The sequence below is a fragment of the Spermophilus citellus genome (assembly GCF_964194105.1).
Source record: "Spermophilus citellus genome assembly, chromosome: 19".
Lineage (NCBI taxonomy): Eukaryota > Metazoa > Chordata > Mammalia > Rodentia > Sciuridae > Spermophilus > Spermophilus citellus.
The window spans coordinates 2,184,218-2,211,234 of NC_138201.1; the positions used below are offsets into that span (position 1 = coordinate 2,184,218).

General features: G+C 50.9%; 1 protein-coding gene across 5 annotated transcripts in view; it reads left to right on the plus strand.

Annotated features, from left to right (window-relative positions):
- Positions 1 to 16,197, plus strand: part of FRMD4B (FERM domain containing 4B) — a 191,079-nt gene extending 174,882 nt beyond the window's left edge. For 2 of the 5 annotated variants that reach the window (XM_081276147.1, XM_081276148.1), the window contains exons 19-24: positions 1,448 to 1,504; positions 2,384 to 2,531; positions 4,857 to 4,976; positions 5,710 to 6,515; positions 10,579 to 10,708; positions 14,335 to 16,196. In XM_081276147.1, the coding sequence (XP_081132273.1) occupies positions 1,448 to 1,504; positions 2,384 to 2,531; positions 4,857 to 4,976; positions 5,710 to 6,515; positions 10,579 to 10,708; positions 14,335 to 14,455 (1,382 nt within the window). In that variant the 3' untranslated portion in view covers positions 14,456 to 16,196. Of the gene's footprint in view, positions 1 to 1,447; positions 1,505 to 2,383; positions 2,532 to 4,856; positions 4,977 to 5,709; positions 6,516 to 10,578; positions 10,709 to 13,327; positions 13,452 to 14,334 lie in introns of those variants that run through there. The other 3 variants (XM_081276144.1, XM_081276146.1, XM_081276145.1) reach the window with 2 other exon arrangements.
- Positions 16,198 to 27,017: the final 10,820 nt, after the last annotated feature.

Below are 27,017 nucleotides of genomic sequence, written 5' to 3' on the forward strand. Positions count from 1 at the left end.
CATTCGAGACTGACGGCGGTGGGATTCGCAGGAGGACATCTACACGTGTGCTGTCTCTCTTCACCCAACACAGTCTTTCACATTTGAGCCAGACACGGTGGCACACGCCTGTCATCCCAGTGACTCGGGAGGCCGAGGCAGGAGGATTGCAAGTTGGAGATTAGCCTCAGCAACTTAGCGAGACCCTGTCTCGAAGTAGAAATGTCTGGGGATGTGGCTTAGTGGTAAAGTGCCCCTGGGTTAAATCCCCAGTACCAAAAAAACCCCAAAATATCAGATGCTAATACTACCAGTGATGCTCAGAGCATTTGGGTTGTCATTTCTAACCAGCTCGCAGCAGTAGGTGACAAAAACGAGGCCTCGTTGATACTTTTTGAGGATTTGCTACGTGCCAGGAGCTGGGCTTAGGTCTTTATGTCAGCATGTCACTCAGGGTGCCACTTGGGCACTGTGTCACGGACAGTGTCCTCGTCCCCAGTTTAGGCTTGAGCCGGATGATGCCCAGAGGGAGTAGGTGATCTGCCTCAGGTCTCCCTGCAGAGAGTGGCAGAAACCAGGATTTAACCAGGTCTGTCTGACTCAGGGCTCTGAACCAGGGGCAGGTTCCTCCAGTCGTTAGCAGTGCTTGCAGACACTCTCAGTTGTCAAAATTGAGGCTGGGGTTCCTTTGACACCCGGGCCAGAGGCTGGAGCCTGCGGCGGGCAGGGTGCCCAAGCAGCGTGTCCAGCCCGGAGCCAGCAGCACCGCCCGGGGGACCCCTGCTCGACTCGGAGAGCTCCCCACACCACGTGAGCAAAAGGCCCCTTTGTCTATCGAGGGCCCCAGACCGAGTTCCCCTGGCAGAGCCATCTGAAGTGAGGTGCACGCGGCTCACCGACGCGCACACCTATGACAAGAAGGCTCAGCTCTTCTTTCTAGTTGTCACGCACTAACATCGGGATGGAGAGGAAACAGTGAAAACGAGAAAAACCCCAACCCCCTGGACCTCTGTCCCCAGTTTAGAATACGGCCTGCGGCTCCCCCAGCCCCAGGGGGAAAACCCTTGGGGAGGACCTGGCCTCTGTGCTGAGTGTGGGCCGTCTCTCCTCCCGCCACTGCTCCCTACCAGTGTCACAACTGCTCCCAAAGCAAGCTCTTGGGTGACGTGACGGGTCCTGGAAAGTGCAAACCCTGGGCCACTTCATCGTGGGAACTTGAGCATCCCTGGGTCTGGGCGCCCTTGGGGTCCTGGGACCCATCTCCCGCCAGTCCATTGTGCCGTCTGTACGATACGCAGATGTTTCTGCCTCCAGTGGTGCAGGGACCAAGTCATAGAGCAGTTCAGTGTCCCTAATGCGCTTTAACCAGTCCTGTTGATCCCAATGAAAATCAAACGCGGAACTTCTTTGCGGAACTTCCCCCTGCTGTGATGCCCAGGATCCTAAAGACAGGTGTCTCTGTTCACAGATGACATCATCCCCTCGGAGAGCAGCTCCTTGTCGGACACCACCACCTATGACGATCGTAAGTGGCACTTGTTTTTAAAATATGGCCTATCCTAAAATATCAAGGTGATTTTTTTTTTTTTTAATTTAAGAAAGCCTACTTGGTTTTTATTTTGGGAAAATTATAATACACTAACTCATTTAAGCGAAATGGTTGGGAAAGGAGGCACAGGGTTACTCATCTACTTGGGTTAATTCCACATTTAACACAGAGCCCTCCAGATCCCAGGCCTTCAGGGAAACAGGAAACCACCACAGGAAGGCGTTGGTCCTCGATAAGGATTTGAGGGCCCTGGGGAATGTTTTTTAACTTCTCATTTTAGTGTAGACCGGCAGAGAACTGTAATGCAGAGTTCCTTACCAGGCTTCCTCACTGCGGACATTTAATTTCTTTTTTTCTGGAACCAGGGATTGAACCCAGGGGTGCTTAGCCCCTGAGCCACGTCCCCAGCCCTTTCTATGTTTTATTTGGAGACAGGGTCTCCCGTTGAACTGTTCTCAGCAGCCCTGAGAAGGTGACGATACCGTGTGGCAGCGTGAGCTCCGGCCACAGAGGCCTAAGGGCTTTGAAGCCGAACTCAGTGAGCAGCCAGGTCCTCCCTGGCCTTTGGCACATGGGGATTGTCTTCAGTAGACTTTTTAGAAGATGTAATATGGCAATACTACGCAAAAGTTGCTGCAGGCCTAAGGGGAGTGCTTAGTAATTCCTTTTTTCTAGCGTATAAGATTTAAAAAAAAAAAAATCACCTTCTGAACAGTCCTGTATGCCTAGAAACCCCATCTTGGCAGAGCGCCTAATGAATCAGGCCTTGGGTTCTTGTCTCACAGTTTGGGCAGGGTGCTAATTCACTGGTCTGTCTCCCTCCGGGTTATTGATTCTTTCATGCATCTATTTTAGCCAATGATGCCTTCACGCTTTCTGGGCAGCGACCAAGTTCAGTACCTCACTCTCCAAGGATCCTTCCCCCCAAGTCTCTGGGCATTGAGCGAGTCCACTTCAGAAAGTCGTCCTTCGGCGAGCAGTTTGTGGACAGCAGGCAGTCCAGGTGAGAGGCCCTTGACCCTGGGCTGGTTTTATTGATCCTTCCGAAAGGTGTTCTCTTATAAAACCAAGGCACAGAAACTAACCCAGAGATTCACTGTTGGCAACAAGTGCAAGTGTTTTTAAGAGATCTTTTCAAAAAAGCATTTAACTATTCACTTAAAGTCTGTTTGATTTATATTAAGTTATGGGGACATTGATCATCATCTGGATCTGGGTTCCGTATTGTTGACTTTTGTGTTACTGTGGCAAAATGCCTCAATTCAGCAACTTATAAAGAGGAAAGGTTTGTTTGGGTCCACAGTTTCAGAGTTTTAGTCCGTGGTCTGTTGGCTCTGCACCTGGGGTGATAGAACATCAGGTGGCAGCATGTGGCAGAACAAGTCCGCTGCCCTCACAGGGACCAGAAAGCCAAGAGAAAGAGGGGTGAGGAGAGTCCAGTATCCCTCCAAGGGCACACGCCCGGGCCTCACCTCCTGTCATCTCCAGGCTTCCCAGGGGTACCCCTTGGGACCAGCGCAAGCCTTCCAGACCCAAGGTAGAGCAGGGACTGTGTCCAGTTCCACGACCCATGCTCAGAGGGAGTGGTCATTCAGTACTGCTCTGCCAAGCCCAGTGACCAGACCAGCTTGTGGTCCTGCCAGGAAACCTGGCACTTAAACTTAGTGTTCAGTCTGTGAGGCAGAGTATAGCTTTGTTCCCAAAGTTCTCCGTAAATGTTACAGGGCAATGAGGCCAGGATTGTAAAAAGTGACCCGTCAGTGTGGTTCTCAGATCTGGTTACCCGGATCAATGCTATTTCTTTTTTTTTTTCTAATTAAGACCAGGGCTGGGGGGAGGGGGGTGGTGGCTCAGTGGCAGAGGACTTGCCTAGCATGGGTGAGGCCCTGGGTTCGATCCTCAGCACCACATAAGAAAATACATAAAATAAAGGCGTTCTGTACATTTACAATTATTTAAAAAAAAATTAAAAGAAAAAAAGACCAGGGTTGGGGGCGTCGTTCGGTGGTAGGGCCACCCCTAGGTTCAATCTCCTATGGCAGGAGGAAGGAAAAGAGAGAGAGAGAGAGGGAGGAAAGAAGAAAGAGAAGAAGGAAACATAGTAAGATGTCATTTTTGTTGTTGAAAACTACAGATGCTTCTTTGTGTATATTGTTACAAAAAACATGAAATCATTTACTGCCATATTTCCTGCTTTGCTCGGGTGTCGGATTATGGGCATCTAAAATTCTCTTTTTTTATTCGTACGCTTGAACTTTCCTATAATGAATGTAACCTACCTTCATAATAAGAAAGATTTGACTCAGAAAGTGTTTTGGGGCGAGGGGACCCCAGGTGCTGGAGGAGATCAAACCCAGAGCCTCACTCGACCCCTGAGCTACCCTCCACCCCTTTGAGAGCTTGTTTGTTGGTTTGCCATCTTAGGAGTTGAACACAGGGTCCTGTACAGACCAGGCCAGTGCTCTGCCACTGGGCTGTGTCTCCAGCCCCTTTGATTTGATTTTGAGACCGGGTCTCTCTAAATCGCCCGGGCTGACCTTGAACTTGCCATCCTCCTGCCTCAGCCTCCTGGGTTGCTGGGCTTACAGGCATGTGCCACTGTGCCCAGCTTGAAAGTCATTTTTAATTTCAGAAAATTAACCTCAAAGTGTGTCCTTGCTGTGCTGGAAAACGGACATAGTAATTCAAGGTTGTGGCCGTCTACTCCAAGGGCCAGTGTACAACAGCCTATGGGCCATCCGTCCTGCAGCCCAGGAGCTAAGACTAGGTTTTATATTTCTAAGTAACTGGGGGAAGAGAATCACGCATTCATGTTGGTGAGATGAGAAAATTCCATGAAATTGATATTTCCGTGTCTGTGAATAAAATGTTGGTTGGAATAAAGTTTTATTCGAACACACACGTGGTTCTTTTTGTACCGGGGATAGAGTAAGTAGTTGATTGAGGACCATCTGGGCTTCAGAGTCAGAAGCCTTCACTGGGAGCTGGCCTGGCCCGTTCTCTGGTGGCTCTTGGTCTGTTTACCGCGGCAGGTGGTCCCAGGGATGCTCGGCCACAGAGCCACACCCCTGCCCTTTTATTTTGGGACAGGGTCTTGCGAAGTTGGCGAGGCTGGCTGGAACTTGCCACCTCGGTATTCCTGACCCAGAGAGTCAGGCTGTACATGCTCCCCCCGCAGCTCACCGGGGCCCCCCAGGGTGCTGGCTGTAGACACCCCTCCCCCCTCCCTTCCCGCCAGCTTCCAGGAAGTGTCCCTTCAGTTCAGGACGAGTTGGCGGTGGGGGTTGCGAGGCTCATTGTTTCTTCAATTCTCTTTCAATCATCGCAGAGAAATGCTGTCCACACAGAGCAGCCCCTACAAGACCCTGGAGAGGCGGCCCCCCGGAGGATGCAGCATGCCCACCACGCCCGTACTCACCCGCAATGCCTACAGCAGCACCCACTTGGAGTAAGTGCCTTGCTCCCTGGCTCTGCCCGTGACGGCCGCCTTGCTGTGTTTTGGGTTTTCTGATCACTCGGAGGACTTTCTGCCGTCGGGCCTCGTCCGTTCCTCCACGTTTTCTGCTGATGTGCGGTCTCTACTATGTCAGCCGAGAACATGCACATCTTGGACGTTGAGTGCTTTTATTTCCCCGGCAGACAATGCCCTTCATTTTTCAAGGGTGAGGAGACGGATCACAAATAGGGGCCACGCGTTGAAGTGTTTGCCGGGTGCCTACGGAGTGTCTTACGTGGGCGATGTTATCAGCTACTCCACGACGAGCCTATTGTGCAGTGGTGTTAGGTGCGGCTTTCATTACAGACAGAAGCAGGACGGGGGCGGGCCAAGCGTCATGCCCAAGCTCATGCGGCTTGGAGGCAGCAGCTCCGATGTCTCTGCCTTCGGGGACCCTGCTACCCGGCATGTGTGTCCCCGGCTGGTCTAACCCTCCCCCGATGTCCTGTTAGAAGGGAGCCCTCCCCCGACTCCTCAAGGGTGTTTTCTGGTTTGGAAGCTTGTTCCCTCCCCTTGAGGAGCGACAGGCTGGCACAAGTGACCCACCGCAGCTCTTTCCCCTTTGACTGTGGACACGCACCGGGGTGTGGCCCCGTGGACTAGGCACCCAGGGAGACTCTGTTGTGCGGTCAGCCAGGGCCTCAGAGCCCCTTTTCTCTTACCCATTTGCCTGCTTCTCTTCCAGACCGGAATCTTCCTCTCAGCACTGCCGCCTACGAAGCGGGAGCCTCGAGTCCCGATCCCACCTGCTGTCCGAGACGGACGACGACAAGCCGTTTCTCTCCCTCTCCAAATCCCAAAGAAGCAGCAGCACCGAGGTGCTGGACGACGGGTCCTCGCACACCAGCCAGTCCAGCACCGAGTACTACTGCGTGACGCCCACCACGGGCCCCTACTACACCACCCAGACCCTGGACACGCGCACGCGGGGCCGGAGAAGGTCCAAGAAGCAGCACGTGTGCACCTCGAGTTCGGGAAGCATGCCCAACCTGGCCCAAAAGGACAGCTCGCGGACCGGCCTCTACGGCAGGAGCCAGGAGCTGCCCTCGGGCTACTACGTGGCCGGCTCCGCGCCCTACGCCGAGTGCGACCTCTACTACGCGGGCTGTGTCTACGAGAACGACACGGAGGGACACTACAGCGTCAACCCTTCCTACCGCTCCTCGGCGCACTACGGCTATGACCGCCAGAGGGACTACTGCAGGTCCTTCCACGAGGACGAGGCGGACCGCGCGCCCCACAACCCCTACGCCACCCTGCGGCTGCCCAGGAAGGCGGCCGTGAAGTCCGAGCACATCACCAAGAACATCCACAAGGCCCTGGTCGCCGAGCACCTGCGTGGCTGGTACCAGCGGGCCTCGGGGCAGAAGGATCCGGGGCACAGCCCGCAGACCAGCTTCGACTCAGACAAGGGCTCGCAGCGATGCCTGGGCTTCGCCGGGCTGCAGGTGCCCTGCTCCCCGAGCAGCCGAGCGTCGTCCTACACCTCAGGTAAGAGCCCGCGGGAGCTCAGGCCACTTGGGTCAAGGCCGCCAGGCTCCCCAACCCTGACCCACTCCTTTCCAGGAAACCCACGCCCCGGGGGTCACACCTTGGTGACCACTCCGAGCAACCACTGTGAGAAATGCCCCCTTGGAATGTCCCCTCCTGAGCCTGATGAAGTGACCTGCAGGCTCAGCAGACACCTACTGAACGCCTTGCACCTGCGTCCCTCCTGGGTCTTTCGTTGATACCCATATCTCTAAAGGTGTTGGGCATTTTAAAAGGAACAGAGGGAACCTTTCAGGCGAGCAGAAAACACTGGGAGTTCAGATCCGTCCCCGTTCACCACTAAGACTGGGTCAGGTCTATCTCAGGGCTAGCTCTGCTGGAGGAGAGGTTCCCTTCAGACCCTAGAGCTGTGGGACCTAGGTGCTTCTTATGCTAATGTTGCTGAAGGACCCACTGCACCGACCTGCTGGGTGCAGGGCTCCCTCAGCAATGAGCAGGCACCTGCTGTGTGCTCAGGGCTCGCTCCTGGCCTTGGGGTGCTCGGAGCCTACTCAGCAGAATGTGGGAAAATCAAGCATGTTTTAAACTTAAGGGATGAGTGCATTCTCAAACTACATGAAAAACTGAGGTCGTGAGTTCTGCCTTTTCCCCCAAGTTGACACCTGTGTGCGTCACGGTGTGGGGATTCCCGAGCCGATGACTAGTCAGTCTGAACTGCACCTTTAAAAGTTTCCCAGGTGTGTTGACAAGAGGTGTTGCCATGGAGATGTCTGCTCGGGCTCCAGTGCTCTCCGGTCTGTGCAGGACTTTGGACTTCCGCTAAGGCTGTCCCATCCTGACTGCACCTAACACATCAAAGGGCTCCTCTCCTGTTTCTTGGTATTTATGGCTCGGCCTGAGAAAACCGTTCAGGGTGTGACATGGGTCCCCAGACCCAACCTAGGCAGAGTCCCACAGGCCAAAAGCCAGCAAGGAAGGAGAGATACTTGGGACGGGCGCGGGTCACAGGGCTGCCCGGGGAGACGCAGGTGTACCTCCAGGCCCCTCGAAGTTCCCTGGGCACTTCACATACTCTCGCCTCCGTGGGTGCAGCAGAGGTAGGCTTGGTATTGGTCTGATTTTGCCCAAGACTCAAAGCTGGTGCATGGCAGACCAGGGGTTCTCCCAGCCTGACAGCGTAAACACCAACCTCAGAGCCTCCACTGAGAGTTTGGAATCCTTCTTGCAAGTTCAAACCGAGAGTCTTCCATCTGTCGGTCAAAACCATGTGGCCCCCAGGGCCACAGAGGAGGCCCCAGAGGTGTCTATCTCAGGTGCTTCATGGGTGTGAAAGAAGAGGGTAGGTCAGTTGCAGGAACCAAAGCAGAAGCAAGCAGGATGTGCTGGACTTCTGAGTCTTGGGTGACCAGGCACTGTGGCCAGGGCGTATGTCCCAGGGAGGGAGCAGGACTAGTTTCATGGGGCCCTATCGCCCAGTGACAAGGCTTCCAAATACCCTGTCATATTCCAGCTCCTCCTTCTGAGAAGCTAACCCTCCTCCTTCTGAGTGCCAGGCCCCCACTTTTTAAGACAAAGAAAGTACCTTGATCTTGCTGGCATCCAGCGTCACCTCAGGCTAAGGAACAGTCAGGTCCCAACAGGTCAACTGGCAGAGAAGGCTATTCCCCAAAGGCCTCCCACAAATTCAAACTCGTCCTCTTACTTACACCAGAAGCCTGTGTTGAACCAGCACAGGCTGCAAACGGAAGATTCTCTCCATATCTGAGAGGCTTTTATCCCTTACCTTTGGGTTAATTTTTTAAAAATATTTTAATTGAAAATCTATTCCATGTTTTTTTATGGGTGCATTGTGGTTGTATGAGATGGTGGGACTTGTGGTCTCACGTGCCCACGGCGTATCCATGTGATTTGCTCGGTATCAGTCCCCTGCCCTCTCCTCATCCCTCCACTGACCCACCTTTGGTTTTCATGGACTCTCCCCTTTCTTTTCCTTGCCTCAGTACAGTGTCCACACACGAGAGAAAACATCTGAGCCTTACTTTTCGAGTTCAGCTTATTTCACTTAACATGATGTTCTCAAGATCCATTTTCCTGAAAAAAACGACATGATTCCATTTTTCTTTATGGCTGAATAAAACTCCGTTGGTTATCTGTACCACATTTTCTTTATCCATTCATCCATTGATGGACACCTAGGCTGGTTCTGTGGTTTGGCTCTTATGAATGGTGCTGCTGTGAACGTGGGTGTGTGTATATATGTATCACTGTGGTGAGATGCCCTTAATTCTTCAGGGTAAATACTCAGGAGTGATACAGCTGGGTCATCTGGTGGGTTCCACAACTAGCCTTTTGAGGAGCCTCCATAGTGACATCCATAATTGTTGTACTAACTTATAATTCCACCAACAGTGTAAATGTGTTCCTTTTTCTCCACATCCTCTCCAGCACTTATTATGATCTGTACTCTTGATGACCGCCATTCTGACTGGTGTGAGATGAAATCTCAGTGTGGTTTTGATTTGCATATCTCTAATTATAATGATGTGGAGGTTTTTTAAATATATTTGTTGGCCGTCAGTATTTCTTCTTTTGGGAAGCATCTGTTTAGCTCATTTGCCCATTTGCCTAAGAAAACCTACCTGTTGTTCACAGACGTGTATTGAAATCATCTAATATTAATTTAACTTTTTTTATTTTCCTATTTTTATCCTTTTTATTTCCTTCTCTTGTTTAATTGCTTTGGCTGCAGTTTCTAGTGCTATATCAAGTAGGAGTGGTGAGAGTGGACATCTTTGTCTTGTGCTCGATTTTAAAGAAAACGATTTCAGTTTTTCTCCATTCACTATGATGTTGGCTTTGGGTTTGTTGTGTATAATGTTTATGATGTTGAGGTAGGTTCCTTCTATCCCTAGTTTCTTCCATGTTTTTATCATGAATGAATGGGTGCTAAGTTTTGTCAAGGGCTTTCTCGCATCTATTGAGATAACTGTGGTTTTTGTCCTTAATCCTACTTATGTGGTGAGTTACATTTATCAATGTGTGAATGCTACCATACTCGCACCCTTACATCCCTGAGATAAAACCAACTTGGTCATGATGTACAATCCTCTTACTATGTTGTTGAATATGACTTGCTAGTATTTTATTAAAGATGTTTGCATCTAAGTTCATCAGGGATATTGGTCATGTATTCCTCCATGTGTCCTTATCTGGTTTTGGTATGAATTCATACGTTTTCCATTCTTGCCTATTTCATGCAGTGATTTGAAGAACATTAGATCTTCTTTAAAGGTCAGGTAGAATTCAGCTGAGAATCCACTTGGCTGTGGACTTTCCTTTCTTGACAGGCCTTTTGTTATTGATTGTATCTCATTGCTAGTTATTGCTCTGTTTAGGATTTTATTGACAGCTATCATTTGTGCATGTGTGTGAGTGTGTATGTGTTTGTGTGAGTATGGGTGTATGTGTAGGGATGGCACCTGGGATAAGCAAGTACTATACCACTGAGCTCCATTCCTAGCCCTTTTTATTTTTTTTATTTTGAGATAGGGTCTTGCTAAGTTGCCTAAGCTGACCTTGAACTTGTGATCCTCCTGCCTCAGCCTCCTAAATTGCTGGGATTATAGGCATGCACTACTGTGCCCCCAAATAGTTATCATTTCCTGAGTGCTTACTCTGTAGCCATCAGACAGTGCACTAAAGATGTTCATAATCATCTTATTTAATTATGGTATGATAGGTATACTGAATATATGTTATTAACCTCACTCCACAGATGAGAAAACTAAGGCTTAAAGAGGATAGGCTATTTGCCTCGTGTCACTTGGTCATTTCATCCCCAAATTAGAATAGGAGCTCTCTGGATTCCAAGTTCTGGCTTGGCTGCAACTGTGGCTCAGTGGTAGAGCACGTGCTCAGCCCAGGCAAAGTCCTGGGATCAGTCCCCAGCGTGGACAATGTCTACTCTCCACACAGCTGGTTATCACATGCTTCTAAGTGACCCAAACAGTTTTCACTGTGAATGCTTCAACTAATTTTATCACTTTTCCATTCTGATTTCCAGTGTCTTCTACAAACACTTCTGGGAACTGGAGGACCCAGTTAACTATAGGGCTATCGGAATATGAGACTCCCACCCATCCGTACACCAGCTGCTATGGCACGGTGTACCATCCTTTGCCCTCGCCCAGCAGGTAAGGAGAAGCTGTGCTTAAAAGCCTGGTCCTGTTCAAAAGAAGCCAGGGATCCTACCCCACTTCGTGAATGTTAAACCACCTAACTCAGGGGTTGCTAAAGTGCAGCCTGCAGGCCAAACCCAGTTTTGGTAAGATGGCATTTTATTGGAAAGTATCCTTGCTCACTCATTTCTATGTTAGCTATGGCCATTCTTGCATAGCAAGGACGGAGCTGAAAAGCCCGGAAAGACAGCATATGACCAGCAAAGCCAAGAAATGTGGCCCCTTCAAGGAAAAGTATCCTGAGCACCAATATGGTTGATTCAGATGCTGCCCTGGTCTTAGAGTCTGTACGTGAAATGCTGAGGCTGAGGGGGTTTTGCGGTGGTGGTGGTGGTTTTTGGTTTGGTTTGGTTTTGTTAAGGCAGTACTTGAAACTGTATTAGTGACAACGTCCACTTGTCTCTTCTGTAACTCTGCCGGAAGGCTGCTTATCCCAAGGTCCCCACAGATAGTCAGCTGAATGTCAGCCATTCACTCCTGTGAGTGTCTGACCCGTGTTCCAAGAAGCCACGGACCCTGTCCTATTGGTCTTCCAAAGCAGTTCTTGGTAAATGTTAGAGGAAGCACCCAAGAACCATGGGTTTAAAGAACTGCACACTCTGAATCCCATGGTTTTCCATTCTTACTATGTGCAAAGGACGAATTCCATTGGGAGAGGTCATTTCTCCTTCTTTGTCACAAATTATAATCCACACCCAGGTGCCAAGAAGTGCTGAGCCCATTGGGGGTTTTTCAGAAACTTTGGTTTGTCTTTTTTAAGACTGCTTCAGGCAGAAGAGACTCGCAGGGACCCTTAACATCTGCAGGGCTCTGTCCTGGGGAATTGGAGAGGTTACTTCTTATTAAGGCCCGTAGGGTGGCAAGCCAACGGCAGATATTCAACCCCCAAACCTTGTTTGTGTTCTCCACATTCAGGGAGAGTTTTTCTTGGCTTGAGATGTTGAGCCAATTGTCTCAGCTTAAACAAAGGGTGTGCTCAAAATAGACTGCTAATGAAAATATACTTCAGAGGACAGTCTGGTGGCTCGGGCTTGTCTGCATAGTACTTGATCAGGAGTTAGGAGCAAGAACCGTAATAACTGGCCCATGTTGGGGCTGGACCTTCCCAGGGCAGGTCTAAGCACTGTTGCGGGACAGTTGCAGATAGTCTCCTTGTTTCTCTAATTTTACCATCTTCTCTCTTGACCCAGTGTGTAAGACAGCCCCACGGTCTTTCGTGTCTCTTTTACTGGACTCAGGAAGTGCTCAGCATTTTTAGAGAAAACCCTGTTTTTCCCAAGTCTGCCTCTGTGTCTCAGGCAGCTGTGTGGAGGAGTCCCTGTTTTCAGAGTTCATAATGTACAGGAAGCCCTGAGCTATTTAAAGGTCCTATTGTATGTGTGTATGCATACATGAGCTCAGGGTGGGAGCTCGGCACATAATAAAGGGATTGATAATCGTCCATCCATCATTCCGCCACCCAGAGACAGCAGCTGTTTGGCATATTTTTCCCATTTTTCTGTACCAGTTCTAACATGGTATTAAATGATTTTGTAGGTGCATTTTTCACATGTCATAGGAAACTCCATATCCCATTTTTTAAACTTAACATCATCACATAACTTTTTTTTTAATTCTTTAAATCTTCTTTTATATACTGATATGATTTTCTGCTTAATGAATATAGCCTTCTTTCTTTAAAAGCTCCCAAATTTTTGAACAGTGGGGTATTTCTTAGTTCTTTCTTCCTTTTTCAATCATCAGTAATGCTGCTATTAACATCTTTGTGCAAAATATTTGTCTGAATTCCAGATTATTTCCTTAGCATTTCAAATGCAGAGCTAATGGGTTAAACTGGAAAGTGTATTTTTTTTTTTTTTTTTAGTTGTCATTGGGCCCTTATTTCATTTATTTATATGTGGTGCTGAGAATCAGACCCAGTGCCTCACACATGCTAGGCAAGTGCTCCACCACTGAGCTACAGCCCCAGCCCTGGAAAGTGTATTTTTTAAGCTCCAGATTCACAGAAAGTTTGGCCCACTTCCCCTCCCACCTGCAGAGAGGTAGAAGTCCCTACGTCAACCTGCATGTTTATGGAGGATTTTTAATCAGGATGCAATCCAATCAGTTTAATTTACTAACAAAGCAGGTGTGATTGTATGTGTTGTTTTTATGAAAATGTGATTTTTAAAATAAGAGACGTAATAAGTTCCAAGATCCTGATGAGAGACTTTAGATTTTCCTTTTAGCTAACGGTGTGAAATACTTAGCAACATATCAGTTTTGTTTTTTTAAAATAAATCAGGAGTGCATTATTTAGAGAATCTTCCCCCAAAGTATCCACGTCTTAGTCCTACGGCAAGCTATGAAGCTTTACCAATACACCCTTTCTGCCCAGTAGGACTTAGTACAGGGGTCACCGGTATAAACCTTCCCAGGCAGAAATGCTGGAAGATCTTGTGTGAAAGAGTATATAATACAGTCACTTCCTCGGCTCTGCTACTTCACTGCACCCTGTGTTTGGGAATAACTTCTGTTCTTTACCTTCCTGTTTCCCTGTCCCTCTCCCCGCCATGTCTAACTGCCTACCACTAGGCAGAACCCAGGGCCTCTGTCCCGGAGCCTGGTTGTGTCTCCAGAGATGAGATCAGTTTTGCATTCCCTCTTGCTAAGCGTAGCCAGCGGTAGTAAGTACAGCCCCTGACGGTGTGTGTGGCCGCTTGCATAGCTGGTGTTGTGCTTGCTCTGATGTGTACAGTTACGGAACCCATTTGTTTCCCAAGCCGTTCTTCCAGACTTTATCACCCGTACTAAAGGATGTTGAGATTTCAAGTAGAAGCCTGCTAACCCTCTAACCTGTTTTAACCTTCCGTTACAGTAACGTGGTTTGGCTTATCAGAATGGTTTGTGTAACGGGGTGTGCTTATGTGACTAAATATCATCCACAGGGGCCTACGGTTTTTCCACGTGATGTGGTTTCCTGGGTCACCGCCATGTCGTACTGGACCCATAAACCCCCTGAGAGGTAGAGAGGGTCCCAAGGTGCCTCTGCTGCCTTTAGACACATTCCCCCATTTTTTAAAAAAGTTAAAAAAAAAATATGACTCTTGAAGTTTTAAATGAGCATGCGTCCAAGATTTATTTCACCTATCATCAGTCATGGAGCTAGCAGATTGTTCATGCTGGTTCAAAGAGAATTCTGGACAATGAAAGAAACATCGCTGGAATAAGGCTACTAAAGTTACCCCAAACTAGTTAAAATCCCAGGGGGTGATAAACCTGTAACCCATAGTCTTCCCTACCACACAGAAGTGATTGCACTTCTTCCTGACAAACACCTACAAGTGAGTGTGTGATCCATGCCCTCCGGGTCTAGGTCAATGGTAGACATAAGCCCAGCAATGGCACCTGTCCCAGGAATGGAAGGCCCCCCTTTGTGGGCCCGACAGACCCTGGTCCCAGTATGACGGAGATGGCTGCAGTCCCCCCTCAGTCTCAGTCTCCCAGGACTGGAAAACCTTGCTCAGTGGTGCCCCCTACTAACGACTTTGAGTACCGCCGTCTGTGTGCCCACAAGTCCTAACTGTTTGGTTCTTCTACAGACAGTACCCAGAGGCCCACCAACTGGACGGTGCAGCTGGGCCCGGGCTGGAGGGCGGCCTGGAGAGTGGGGAGCAGAGACTGTACTGGCACGAAGACTCAAAGCCTGGGACATTAGTCTGACCTGCCGTCGGAGCTCTCTGCCAAGCCTGCGTCTCACCCTGGTGTGCCTTGCAAGATGTGCGTGTCTCCCCGGAAGGCTGTGGGCTCCAGAGACCCGAGGGTGCCCAGGGCTGAGGGCCCAGGCTGCCTGCAAAGCAAATCTCTGCAGCCCAGGCTCCCTGCTCCGGGTCCAGGCCCACCTGGGGCCCCTGCAGGACAGGACTCCGCCGGACGCCCTCCCACGGCGTGCACTTCGGGAGGGAGTAAATCGTGGAAGGCAGACCTCAAAACCATGACTGTGTTCAGGGAGGGCGTCCCCTGGGCGGGCAGGCCAGGGTTTCAGAGCACAATGGAGAATGCAGAAGGAAGGGAAACCGGGTGTCCGGGGCCGCGCGCGGCTCATCAGCAGCGTGACCTTGTGAGCCTCGGAGAGGAGCCTGCCGTGGGGACACGGACATGAACCATGTAGACAGTATTGGAAAATTACTTGAAGAGAAGCTGGGTTTTCATGAAGTTCCGAATGCGTGTAAATGTGTTTAGGCTGTTGTGAAGAGTGACCTTTTTCAAAGCACCATGGCGTGGGTTCTAGACAGACACTGCCGTCGCATCCTGCGAGATGACTTCTGGTAGCCACGGGGGGATGAAGCAGGCCCCTGAGCACCAGAGTCAGCCTCGAGGGCTTTCTAAGGTACCACATCCCGGAGCACCTGTTTTCTTCCCCCTCCTCGGGCATGATGAGCGCTTCTTGTCTGGGCGGGGGACTCCCCATCTTGCCTGTCGTGTGAAATAGTAGACTCCGTGCGGAGCGTCTTCATGATCAAGAGATTGAAAAGTATTCTCAATGACACAGAAAGGGCCCCAGACAGTAACAAAACAAAACAAAAAGCCACATCATCGTAGGTGAACCGTGTGCCTTAAGATGGTGAACCTTAGCCGGGCGTGGTGGCCCACGCCTGTCATCCCAGCGGCTCAGGAGGCTGAGGCAGGAAGATCACGAGTTCAAAGCCAGCCTCAGCAAAAAGCGAGGTGCTAAGCAACTCAGTGAGACCCTGTCTCTCAATAAAATACAAAATAGGGCTAGGGATGTGGCTCTGGGGTCCAGTGCTCCTGAGTTCAATCCCCAGTACCCACCCCCCAAAAGAAAAAAAAGATGGTGTACCTGAGGGAATTCAACATTGTCCAATCCCACCCGCAGTTCCGTATCCCCCAGTGTCACAAACAAGGTTGACACTGAAAGAAAAAATTCCTTGCCGCTGCCGTAGATTGAACCATGAGGCTAGATCTACCTCCTACCTTCCCAGGAAGAACCGATTGGCTGTGTTTTATTGTAGGGTTGGCTGGTTTGTTGAACACATGATTTCCGTCTTCCAGAGCGATCATCGTCACCCTTACTGTGCTTCACAATCCCATCCACGGTGCTCCTGGACCCTCCCCTTTTCTACAAGTCTCTTGTTCATATTGTGAATAGAAACGTTTCTGAACAACTTTTTTGGAACAATTTTCTATCCATATTCCCAAAGCATGTAATATATACCTAAAACTGATTTGTTAAACCGGTCCTTAGTCATTTGTATCATTAGAAATGAAGTTTGGGGGAAAAATTTGGAGGAAAAAAAAAACATGAGCACAAAAATAATAATAATAACTTATTCCTTTTTTCATATTTGTAGAGCCTTCTAGATGCAGAAATGCCCTTTTGCATATTCTTTTACTGTTCTGACTTTTTAAGACCTATTATTTTTTTACGTAGGTCAATAAACTCAAGGTGTGCTACTGAACATGTCTGCGCATCCTTCCGTGTATGTTGGGGCTCCTCTGAGGCAGTTTCACGCACCCCACTTCAACGCTGGGCAGGATTTCGGGGTTTTTAGTATTTGACCCTGAGGTGCACATGGCTTTGTATTTACCTCTGAAAGCAGGGTTCCCCTGGTTGGTGGCACGTCCTGGCTCGGCAGCAAGGTATTGATTCAGAGCAGCCCTGTGGGTGACATGAAGCTGTCTCCGCCTGCGTGAGATACACTAAGTGGGCGGAGGCTTCCCAACCTTGGCCATGTGGAGTCACATCATAACAAGTGACTCACACTCAGTTCAGAGACTGGCAGATGAGCCTTATCAACTCAAGAGACCACTGCATTTGACATCTTTTTATCCTGCTCAGTGGAGAGAATAGTCAGAACGGGAAATGGATTGTAGGAAGAGCTTGATATTTCTGACGTGTCTATTTCTCATATGTCTTACATGAAAATAACCTTTTTCTGTCCAAACAGTGGTAGGGTCAGAATTGCAAGCCCACCTTGCAAGAGCACCGGAACTTGGGTCCCAAAGGGGGACCCAGAGGGTGTAGCATTGGAAGCATGACAGTCTGCTGGGGGATCCCCTATCTGTTCTAAAAGACGAGTGTCCACCACGTTGATGAGTTTATTAAGAGCAAGAAGTGACAAATGCCAAGTTCTCCAACACACACCTCCCGATTCATTGCAAAACGTTCTATACACATGGTGTAAATCTCAAACACAAACCTGAAAGCAAATACACAAAAGAAAAAGGCAATTGTGCGGTGTGGGCCTAACAAAAAGAGCAATGGCTCGTTTATCATATATGAAATTGAATTTTTTCCATGTGTGATTTTTTTTTAATCTAGCATCATAGTATGTACATTCCTGAAATTTGTTTTCCCCCTATTTGGGGCCTCTCTATTAATACATTTTGAGCTATTTCAGAAAGCTCTATGTTTTACAAGGTGGATTTTTTTTAAATTGCCTCTGTTCCCTTATATTTATATTTTTTCTTATACTTGAAAAAATTCTCCCTTGTACTCATGAAAACATAAAGGTCGTAAGCGGGAAGGAGCACGGAGCGGTTCTGCCCTGTTGGTTTTGCCCACTGTGCTTCTCAAACTCTCAGTGGTGAGAGACCAGGTTTTAAAACATCCAGTGCATAGCGAACCTCTTGTTTTATAAAAAAGTGAAATAAGCTGAGTTACTTGGAAAAAGGTTAACTCAGAAAAGAGTAAAAGTGGCTCGGTAATTAATGGTGATTAAACCAACTTCTGTCTGTCAGACGCCACATCGAAGTACTCTGCCAAGCACTCGAGAGGTGCTCCCCCGGTTTCTGCACTTCCTTACCCTGAATTCCAGGAACCAAGTTTTCAGACCACACTCGCTGGTGCTGCCTGGAAGTCCACCCAGGTCAGTGCCCTTGGTAAGAGCAAGTTGGGGGCTGTCCTTGGCAATCCTGCAGGGCCGGGGACACCCTGATGTCCATAAGGAAAAGGCTCATCAGAGCCCAGAGGATAACAGAGGACTCCCTGTCCCCCCGTCGAGGCTCTGCTGACCCCTCACCTTCTGTCTCCATTCGCCAGCCTTGCCTCCGGGTTCCCCGGGGTCCTTCCTCCTCCTCCTCCTCCTCAGCGTCCCCTCTAGCCCACCCTTGTCCACCCGGGGACAGACAGAAGGCGGCCTGGGCTGCTGCCCGAGAGCTGCTAATGCCCAGCCCTGCTCTGCATGTGCCAGGCCAGGTGCTCTGGTGCTCGCAGGTAGTGGCTCACTTGGTCCCTGCAGCAGGCCAGCGAGGAGTGGAGGGCTACAAACCCCCTCTACGGGCAAAGAATCCAAATCCAGGAACCGGCAGGGCCAGGCAATTTACCAAGTCAGCGCTGTGGGGAGGAGAAGAGGAAGGAGAGCTGAAACCGCCCCAGGCTGAGGGCTCCTGATGGGGGATCCAAGAGGGTCCAACCCCCATGTTTCTGAGCAGCAACCTGGTGCCCCAGGGGGAAAAGCCCTGCAGCTTTGCTTCACGCACAAAATTGTTTTTCAGAATGGTATAAAATCACTTTCCAGCGAGGCCCTCAAGTATATAGACAATACAAATGAGTTCCATGTTTGGTCTTCATTCTTCTCCCCAAGATATCTCATTACGAATACGCAGCTATTGCCAAAAAAAAAAAAAAAAAAAATTGAGATCTGAACTCTGAGACATTTCTTGGCCCAAGCATTTTGTTCTGTTTTGTTTCATTTTTTTTCCTGCATTATAGTTGAGCACAATGGCGGGTGGGATTCCCTGTTACGCATTCATCCATGCACACAATATAATCTGGCCCACATGGTTCCCCAGGACTTCCCCCTTCCCTCCCGCCCTGTCTCCGCCCTCCCTCCGGGTCCCTTGTCCGCTAGGCCCAAGCCTGGTGTTGGGTAAGAACCTGTGATATACCTCACAGAAAGGGCTCTCAGTGGGTCAGTGACAGCTGGCTCAGCCACCTCTCCTGGCTCTTCATCACTTAAAGATAACAGACCCTGATTTCTTTTGTTTACCAAAGGGCAGAGCAAGGTCACCCTGCGCAGATGCTGCCAGGCCCAGGTGACCGCTTCAGCTGAATTATTTATTCCTGCATGAGCTCATCCGCAGACCTAGTACCCTTCTGAAGGTCTTTCCTAGTCCATAAAATGTCTTACACTGGCGAGGTACTTGTTACGATCACAGATGACCAGAATGAACTAAGTATTGGTCAGCTCTGAAACCATCCATTGATCCTTCCCTGCTTTTGACTGCCCAGGGCAGTGCGATGCCGTGAAATAGGACGTGCTTCCCGGGGCCCCCAGAAGCTGTCCTGGAACTCTGCTCTGGGACGCCGCGCTCGCGGGCCGTGCAGCGGGGTCTGGGTAGCCTCCCCAAGCTCACAGCCCAGGGAGGGAGAAACACACACCTGCAAAGCCTCTGGGTGGTGACAGGGGATGAAGGGGCATGAGTGACACCTGGAATCAGGAGACACCAGGGGCTCCACGGAAGGAAGAGCTGATCCAGAAAAAGAACAGCAGCTTTCTAGGCGGGAGAGTGGTGGATGTCACCAGGGCTGTAGGTGCAGGAGACCTGGCAGTTTTAGAAACTCAGAGAAGCAGCGGCCAGGCTCTGCCTGTGTCAAGGAGAGCCGGTCATGGGAAAGCCGCTGTCTCCAAAGTCCCGATGGTGGGTCGCCCCCTGTGGCCTCATTCAGTCCCTCAGCTTTGAGAAAGGGGTCTCACCCTCCCGTCAGGATGGAGGGGACTCTGTGACCACACACACACACACTGTAAAGCTAAACTCACCCCCGTCTCTGGGCCCTACATCTCCTGCTCTTAAGGGACGGGGGCTGCTGGGGATGGAACTAGAGGCGCTCTACCTGAGCCCCATCCCCAGCCCTTTTCAATTTTATTTTGAGACGGGACCCTGCTAACTTGCCCAGGCTGGCCTTGAACTTGTGATATCCTGAGTCAGCCTCCTGCGTCACTGGGATTACAGGTGTGGTCACGCACCCAGCCACATCGATGCTCTTTATGAACCACAACATTGTACACAAAGCAGTTGCTCAGCCAGGCAGTGGGACATGCACGGCTGCAGTCCTCAGGAGGCTGAGGTCGGAGGATCTCCTGGACCCAGGGGTTGCAGGCCAGCTGGGCGAGACAGTGAGAAGAAAGAGAGAAGGAGGGGAGGGAGGAGGGAGAAAGGAGGGAGGGAGGGAGAGGGAGGGGGAAACCTTACCTCTCTTGCATAGAAACCTGTGGAAATGAAGAGGGAAGGAGTCCGCAGGAGAGCAGCCCAGGGGAGGGCTGAGGCCCGGGGCAGGTAGAAAGGACAGCCCAGGGCAGCCTGCAGCACTGGGCTTTCAGGATGTGCCACTCGGGCAGGTTCCTGATCAGGTGTGGCCTGGAGATGACCCCTGATGAAGGGCTGGAGTCGACCCTGGCAGAGGGTGAGAAGGCTCGGTGGCCTCTGCGGAGGTGCTGAGGGCTCCCCAGGTCTCCAGGGAGCTTTCTGGCCCCTCCCCCTCCCTCCCCACAGCTCAGAGCTCTCTCCTCTCCAGAGGAGACTGGCTTCCCCAGAAGATCAAAGGCTGGGAAGCCGGGGCAAGACGGGTCCCATCAGGGCGCTGGCAGCCCGGATCTGGGAAGGGCATCTCCCCAGCCCTTCAATTAGCCTGGGAGAGCCTCTGGGCGGCTGATAGACGGTGTCTGCAGACGTCGCCCTCTCCATAAAGTAGTGGTTAGCGGTGTGGCATTGAAGTCAGGCGGACCTGGAGACGGGCGGCCAGGTTGGACTCTGCCAGCCTCCTGCCACTTGCTGGGCACTAGCAAGCACGGGTTTCCTGCCTGTCCTGGACTCAGTTTCCTCTTATTGCCCACCTCGCCAGGGCGTGGTGTACACTGCACAACACTGGGTTCCTGGCAGGTGTGTCGTGCTATAAACTAGAAAAGACACACACAAAAAAGGCGTGTCTGTTGAGAAGTAAGCACCATCTAGAAAGTCAAGGATTTGCTCTGCGTTCACTTAACCACCGACATGACAATACTGATTCGCGTCTCAGACACCGCTATAGGTCTTGGAATCTTTTTTTTTTTTTTTTTTAATTCTTGAAGCAGTCTTGCCTTTATTCATTCCACACAAAAGCTCAGGGATCTTCCGGCTGCTTGCCCAAGTTCATAGCTAGAAGGTACAAAGCCCGGGTTCCAAACCACACATGCACCAGACGGAGCCTTGGTGGAGTGTGAGTCCCTGCTCTGGAGCCCATGGTGGAGGGAGGCTGTGCAGAGCCCTGGCCCATCAAGGCCTTTTCCTGACCCTTGGGCCACACCTCCCCTCCAGGCCAGGACAAGGCCCAGGCGTCCTTGGGAGAACCTGAGTGAACACACCCCATGCTGGGCCCCTGGGGGGTGCCTGGCCTCACCCTGGGCTTAGCCCTGCTGCTAGCTCAAAGGCAAGTCCCTGCCTTTCTGTGGCATAGACAGCTGGCCAGAATAAGCCAATGAAGCTGCAAGAGGCCAATTAAATTTGAAAATAGCTACAACTGCCAACTTTTTATAGTTTATTTATTTGAAAGCTGAATACAGGTCATTGAAGACATCCTGAAAACAGCTGCATGCAGGGGACCAAACACGTCTGGTAGATACAGGACACGGGGAGAGCCTGGTGCCAGATCCCTGCAGGGGCAGCCGGGACAGTAGTCCACACCAGAGAAGCCCCTGGGGGTCAAAGGTGCGTAGAGATGGGCCCTGCTCAATCTCACCGCCTTTCTTTGGAGCAGAAGCTTCTGGGTCAGGCGGGGCTTGGTCTGCAGCGTGCACAGAAGGTGCAAGTCCTAGGAGCTGTGTGGCAGAGCCTTTCCTGACAGCCTCCGGCGGCCTCGAGCTCCGAGCCCGCAAAATTGGTTGAGGAGGACACCTAGCGGCCGTCCTGGGTTACTGCAGGCAGGAGTTTGCTGGGCTGACCTGGTTCTCCTGCAACGCTGTGTGCGAAAGCAACAGTCCTTAGGAAACAAAGGGAGAACAAAGCTCAATTCCTAATTCCCATCGACTCCACGGAACCAGCTGTCTTCTTGGGGTAGTGGTTTCCGTGTTTAGGAATAGCATTTTTTATAAAACAGACCTAATTGTAACCATCTCATAGAATTACAGGATTCTGTGTGGCTGGGTGCTTCAGGGGTTAACCAAGCGCCCAGAACAAAGGAAACCCGGGGAAATGTGTGATCATCACTGTTTCTCAGGTGGCCCAGCCAGCCAATGGACCACAATATGCCACAGTATCAAATTAAAATACTAATGAGATTTAAATGCTAAACTTTAATAGCATTTCATAGTCATTGGGCGGCAAGGGAAAGATTCGGGTGAGGTGAGGGAATCTCTCAGTGCCAAAAAAAATGCCCCCATTGGCAAAATGAACCTTTTAGAAAATCCAAATTTACCCTAAAAAAAGACCATGATGAACAGAATAGAAAAATGTTGGAGGAAGACAGGTTCAGGTTACTGATTTCTCCTCCGCTTCAGACTCTGAGACGGCTCGGTTGGCTCTGCCCTGTGCTAATGCGTAGCAACTGGAGGGGACAAGTGTCACATGTGGTCTCTCCAGAAGAGGACAGAGCCCAGAGGAGCTGCCTAGACACTGCCCACGGCCACATGCCAAGACCAGGCCAGCTCCAGGTGCCAATTTTCTCAGGGCTCACGCTCCTCTTCCTTCCCATGGTCAGGTTCCCTATTCCAGGGGGCAGTTTTATGGGTGCTGTGTTTTGCAAATAAAAACAAACAATGCCCAGTTGAATTTGAACTTGAAATGGACAGTGAATGATTTCTACAGTGCAGGTGTCTGTCCCATGTATGTGCTCTACCTGGTTGGAGTGTACCCCTCTGCCCCATCGCCCAGGCAACCAGACATGACAATAAAGAGAGCTTGCAGTTTCAGGACGGTGTGGGTCTGCTGGATTAGGCTGCCGTTGCTGCACAGAGCACGGGTCAGGAATAATAAACGGCTTTAATAGAGTAGGAAGGGTCAACACGTGTCAAAAACCACCCTAGGATTTTAGGCTTAAAGGCAAAGCCCCTCTGTGGCCCTGGCTGAGGGGCTGTGGTGTAAGAAATGACAGGTCCGAGTTGGAATAAAATAAGGGTTTCTGGTCTGCCGTCCTGCAAAGTTCTGTTAGTTTGAGATCTTCAGCTCCAAGCAACGTCAATTATTTCTTTGGCAGAACAATATTCTCAGCCCCAATGATTAGCTTCCACGGTGCAATGGGAGTGGCTGAGCACGTGAGAAATCCGTCCTTTGGAAATATTAAGGATCATGTTGCCCACCTGGATTCCAAGTGTCAGCAAGCCACAGCGCTTGGAGCTCAGGGGGTGGAATCCACTGTCAGTCACTTGTTCTTCTTAATGCTGCTGCACACAGACGGAGGAGAAAATATTTCAGGACTGTCTGAATAATTCCTATAACTGGAGAAAATTTCAGGAACTAGTGTCTCTCTCTCTCTCTCTCTCTCTCTCTCTCTGTGTGTGTGTGGGGGGGGGAATGGGGCTTAGCCACTGAGCCACATCACCAGCCCTTTTTATTTTTTATTTTGAGACAGGGTCCCACGAAGTTGCATAGGGTCTCACTAAGTTGCTGAGGCTGGCTTTGAACTCTCCATCCTCCTGCCTCAGCCTCCGAGTTCCTGGACTTACAGGTGTGTGCCATGGCGTCTAGAGAGAGGAATTAGCTTTTGAATGATGGAAGAGCCTAATGCGCATGTTTGATGGGTGTTAAGGTAATTGCCCGATGTGAGCAGCTGTTGTAGTTGGTGATCCGAACCGAACCGTCCACCCAGCGAGATGCCTCCAGGTCGCTCCTGAATAGACAGACGCAGGGCACCAACCACGACCTTTAACAACTACCACTCTCAGCTGGCTGGTGTGGGCCTGGGGTTTTCCTTCCCCACAGGACTCCAGGCTCCCAGGGACTGGTGACCTGCCTATGTAAATGCGTGTTCCCTTCTGAATCGGGGCGAATCCCTTGCCCAGCCGGGTGGTGGAAGTGCACGGGTCATACATGCTACTTCTGTTGGCTGGCACTGCTGTGGATAGAAAGCCACCAACCAAGTGATCTGAGCCACAGCAATGGGCACCAGGTGCATTGCGGGTGGAGATGGAGGCCCTGAGAGCAGCCCTCGAGGGCTGAGGTGGCTCGGTGGCGCCCTGCTTCTCCCGCCCACTGGCTGTCCATCTTGGTCTTCCTAGGTGTGGAGCACCCCCTCTCTCCTTGTCTTCACGTGGTCCCTCTCTGCCTGTTCCCTGGCCCCAGCTTCCCCTCTGGTGAAGACAGGGTTGTATTGGCCCAGGGCCCGCCCTCATGACCTCTTATCTGTTAAGTTCCAGCAGAACTTTTGGGGGACGCACAGTTCAACCTGTCACACACCCAGAGGAGAAAGACACCCACACCCACAGGACGGGTTGAGGTTCTGCAATAAGATGGAACACAGAGTGACAGAGCCAGACTCCAGAAGAGGGACAGCCAGGTGACCAGGGACACACCTGCAGGCCAAGAGTGCCGAGGTTGGTGGAGAGTGAGCCAAAGCCAGGCAGAGAGAGGTCGGACGGCTCCTTCCTTCGAGGCTCCAGAAGGACCCACCTGGCCAGCTGCCGGATCCAAAGTTAAAGTTCTGCTTTGTTTCACGTCGTAGACTAACGGGATCTGGCTATGTAAAAACCCCTTCTCAGCACCTTTTGGCGTTTTTTCTTTGGGCCATGCTGGGTGGAACCCAGGTCTGCACATGCTAGACCTCGGCTCTGCGCCTCGCTGCACCTCCTGCCCTTTATTTGAGTTTGTTTTGAGGCGGAGTCTGGCTAAGTTGCCCAGGCTGCCCTGGAACTTGTGATCCTCCTCAGACTAGGGACCACACAAGTTGAGTGGACCGGGGGCCTTTAGCTTTCTTCTCTTTGGGGGACGGAAGGGGAATTGTGGGAATAAGTCGAATCTGTGAAGTGGGAAAAGGCTCCTGTGCGTGCTGAGCTGTGTGACCATCACATGCAAATGGCTGGAAAGCCGAAAAGCCCAGTTCCCGCTGCGTGGAGGCCTGGGCTGTAGAGAGAGAAGGTGGCCCAAACGGTGACGGGAGACCACAGAGGGTCAGCCTGGCCGTGCAGAGAGGCTCGCTGCGGCTCTCCTTTCAACGGCTCCCTTCCCCGAGGAGGTACCGCGTCCCTCCCACTTCACAGGTGAAGTCACTCAGGCCTTGTGAGGTCCCTTTCCCATCCTGCAGACAGGAATGAGAAAGCCAGTCCCTCTGAGAAGGAGGCAGGGACCGTGCAGGTCCAGTACCACACAGAGCGGGTGGCCCATGCCCACCGTTGCCCTCCCTGGGGTAGTGCCACACAGCCACTTTAGAAAATGAGCCCTGCCTCTAAAGATCCTCTTTAGTTACTTACGGTAACCAGACCCTTTGACTAGAGTCCCATTTGGAAAACCCCCCTGAAGTCCATGTTTTTAAAAAGCTAACAGTTCCAGCTCTGGCTACCACCAGCTCCTGGCTCAGCAAATGGTCATTTACAGGTTAGATGCATAAAGGGCTAGCCCAGCCACAAAGGGATGGCTTTTCAAAGGTCATGGGACATCTCCTGTGGGACAGGACTGGCTCGGTCTCAACAGGGGGATAAAGTGGCCTGGGCATCTACCAAGACTCTCAACGGGTGCAGCATGGTGAGCCCTGCGTCCCAGCCAGGCAGTATTGAAAGCTACCCTGGCACAGACTAGCCAGCTAATCGCAGAGACTCTGAAGGAGAAAGGAAAGAGTTCCAAACTCAGAGTCCCTAGATTCTGACCAAAATATACTTTTAAAAAGTACATGTATTTTATGGGGTGCTGAGGATTGAACCCAGCGCCTCACACGTACTAGGCAAGCACTTTCCCACTGAGCCACAACCCCAGCCCTCAACAACGGACTTCTAACAAGTAGGACAATGGCTCCAACCTGGCCCTCTGCCTTTGTTCATTCATTAGTAATTTACTCATTAATAAAGCTACTGTTATCCCTTCTTATAATCTGAGAAAGACTGTACGTGCATGTATCAATTTAAACAGGCCAATGTATCAATGATCAAGAGACATGTACTGATTATGAATTCATTATTAAAGACTGATTTATCAATAATGATTCCCTGGCATAGACTGCTCTTGAATCAACAACAAAGCCAGTCTGAAAAGATCAAATTTGGGGCAACTTTTTTTTTTGGGGGGGGGAGGCAGGTACCAGGGATTGAACTCAGGGGCACTCAACCACCAAGCCACGTCCCCAGCCCAGTTTTGTATTTTGTTAGAGACAGGGTCTCACTGAGTTGCTCAGTGCCTCCCTTTTGCGGAGGCCGGCTTTGAACTCACGATCCCCCTGTCTCTGCCTCCCCAGAGGCTGAGATTACAGGCGTGTGCCACTGTGCCCGGCTAATCTTGTGCATCTTGATTTTGTAAAGTCACAGCAGCAAGAGCACTGTGGCAGATGGCTGATCCAAGGGAAACACCTAGCTGCTGTCATCAATCTGACTTCTCCACCTGTGTGTGGTCTAGTACAGTCAACGTTGCCGAGTTCCTTGGGTACATACGGCCATAGGTTTTCGACCAATAGTTGCCTGATGGCACCCAACATGCTCTAGTAACTTCCAAAGTTGCTGGTGAGTGCGCTGGTGCATGGGCACACACAGCTCCTTCTCTCCCAGACAGACCTTAGGGGAACCTCGTCACCTGCTGCCTTTGTCCGTCTGGTACCTGGGTAATCCCTGGGGCGCCCTCCTTGTGTCCCCTGGTGTCCTCTGGATTCCCAGAACTGCTGACATTTTGGGACAGAGAAGACTCGGGAGGAGGGCTGACGATCCGTCTTGGTGAGCGGCTCTCGCTGTCTGCTCTGCTAACGGTTAAGTCATGGAGGTTTGGGTTCTTTGCCACCTGCCTGGGTGGACGCCTGCCCCACCAAGTGGAGCTCTGTCTTGAGCCCGGGTCCTGAGTCTCCCATCCCCCAAGGAGGCCGCCTTTTACAGACCACGACAAAGGGCCCGTGCCTGCTGACGTCCACGGGGGTTTGGTGCATGGAGACGTGGCAGAAACAGAGAGCTGGAGAAGGTCTTCTTCCTCGCCACCCCCAGCGGCTGGCCCAGGCGCACTCTCCACCACAAGCCACACCTCCGGCCAGACGGGCTCTCCTGGGTGACAGCTCCTTCCCTGAACTCCACAGGCCCCCTCCTGCTGCCCCGTGGGTCTGAACGGGTGGGAACCTCTCTGTGCCAGTCCCCCACCTCTGCCTCAAGGTGATCCGATTTGTTCATCA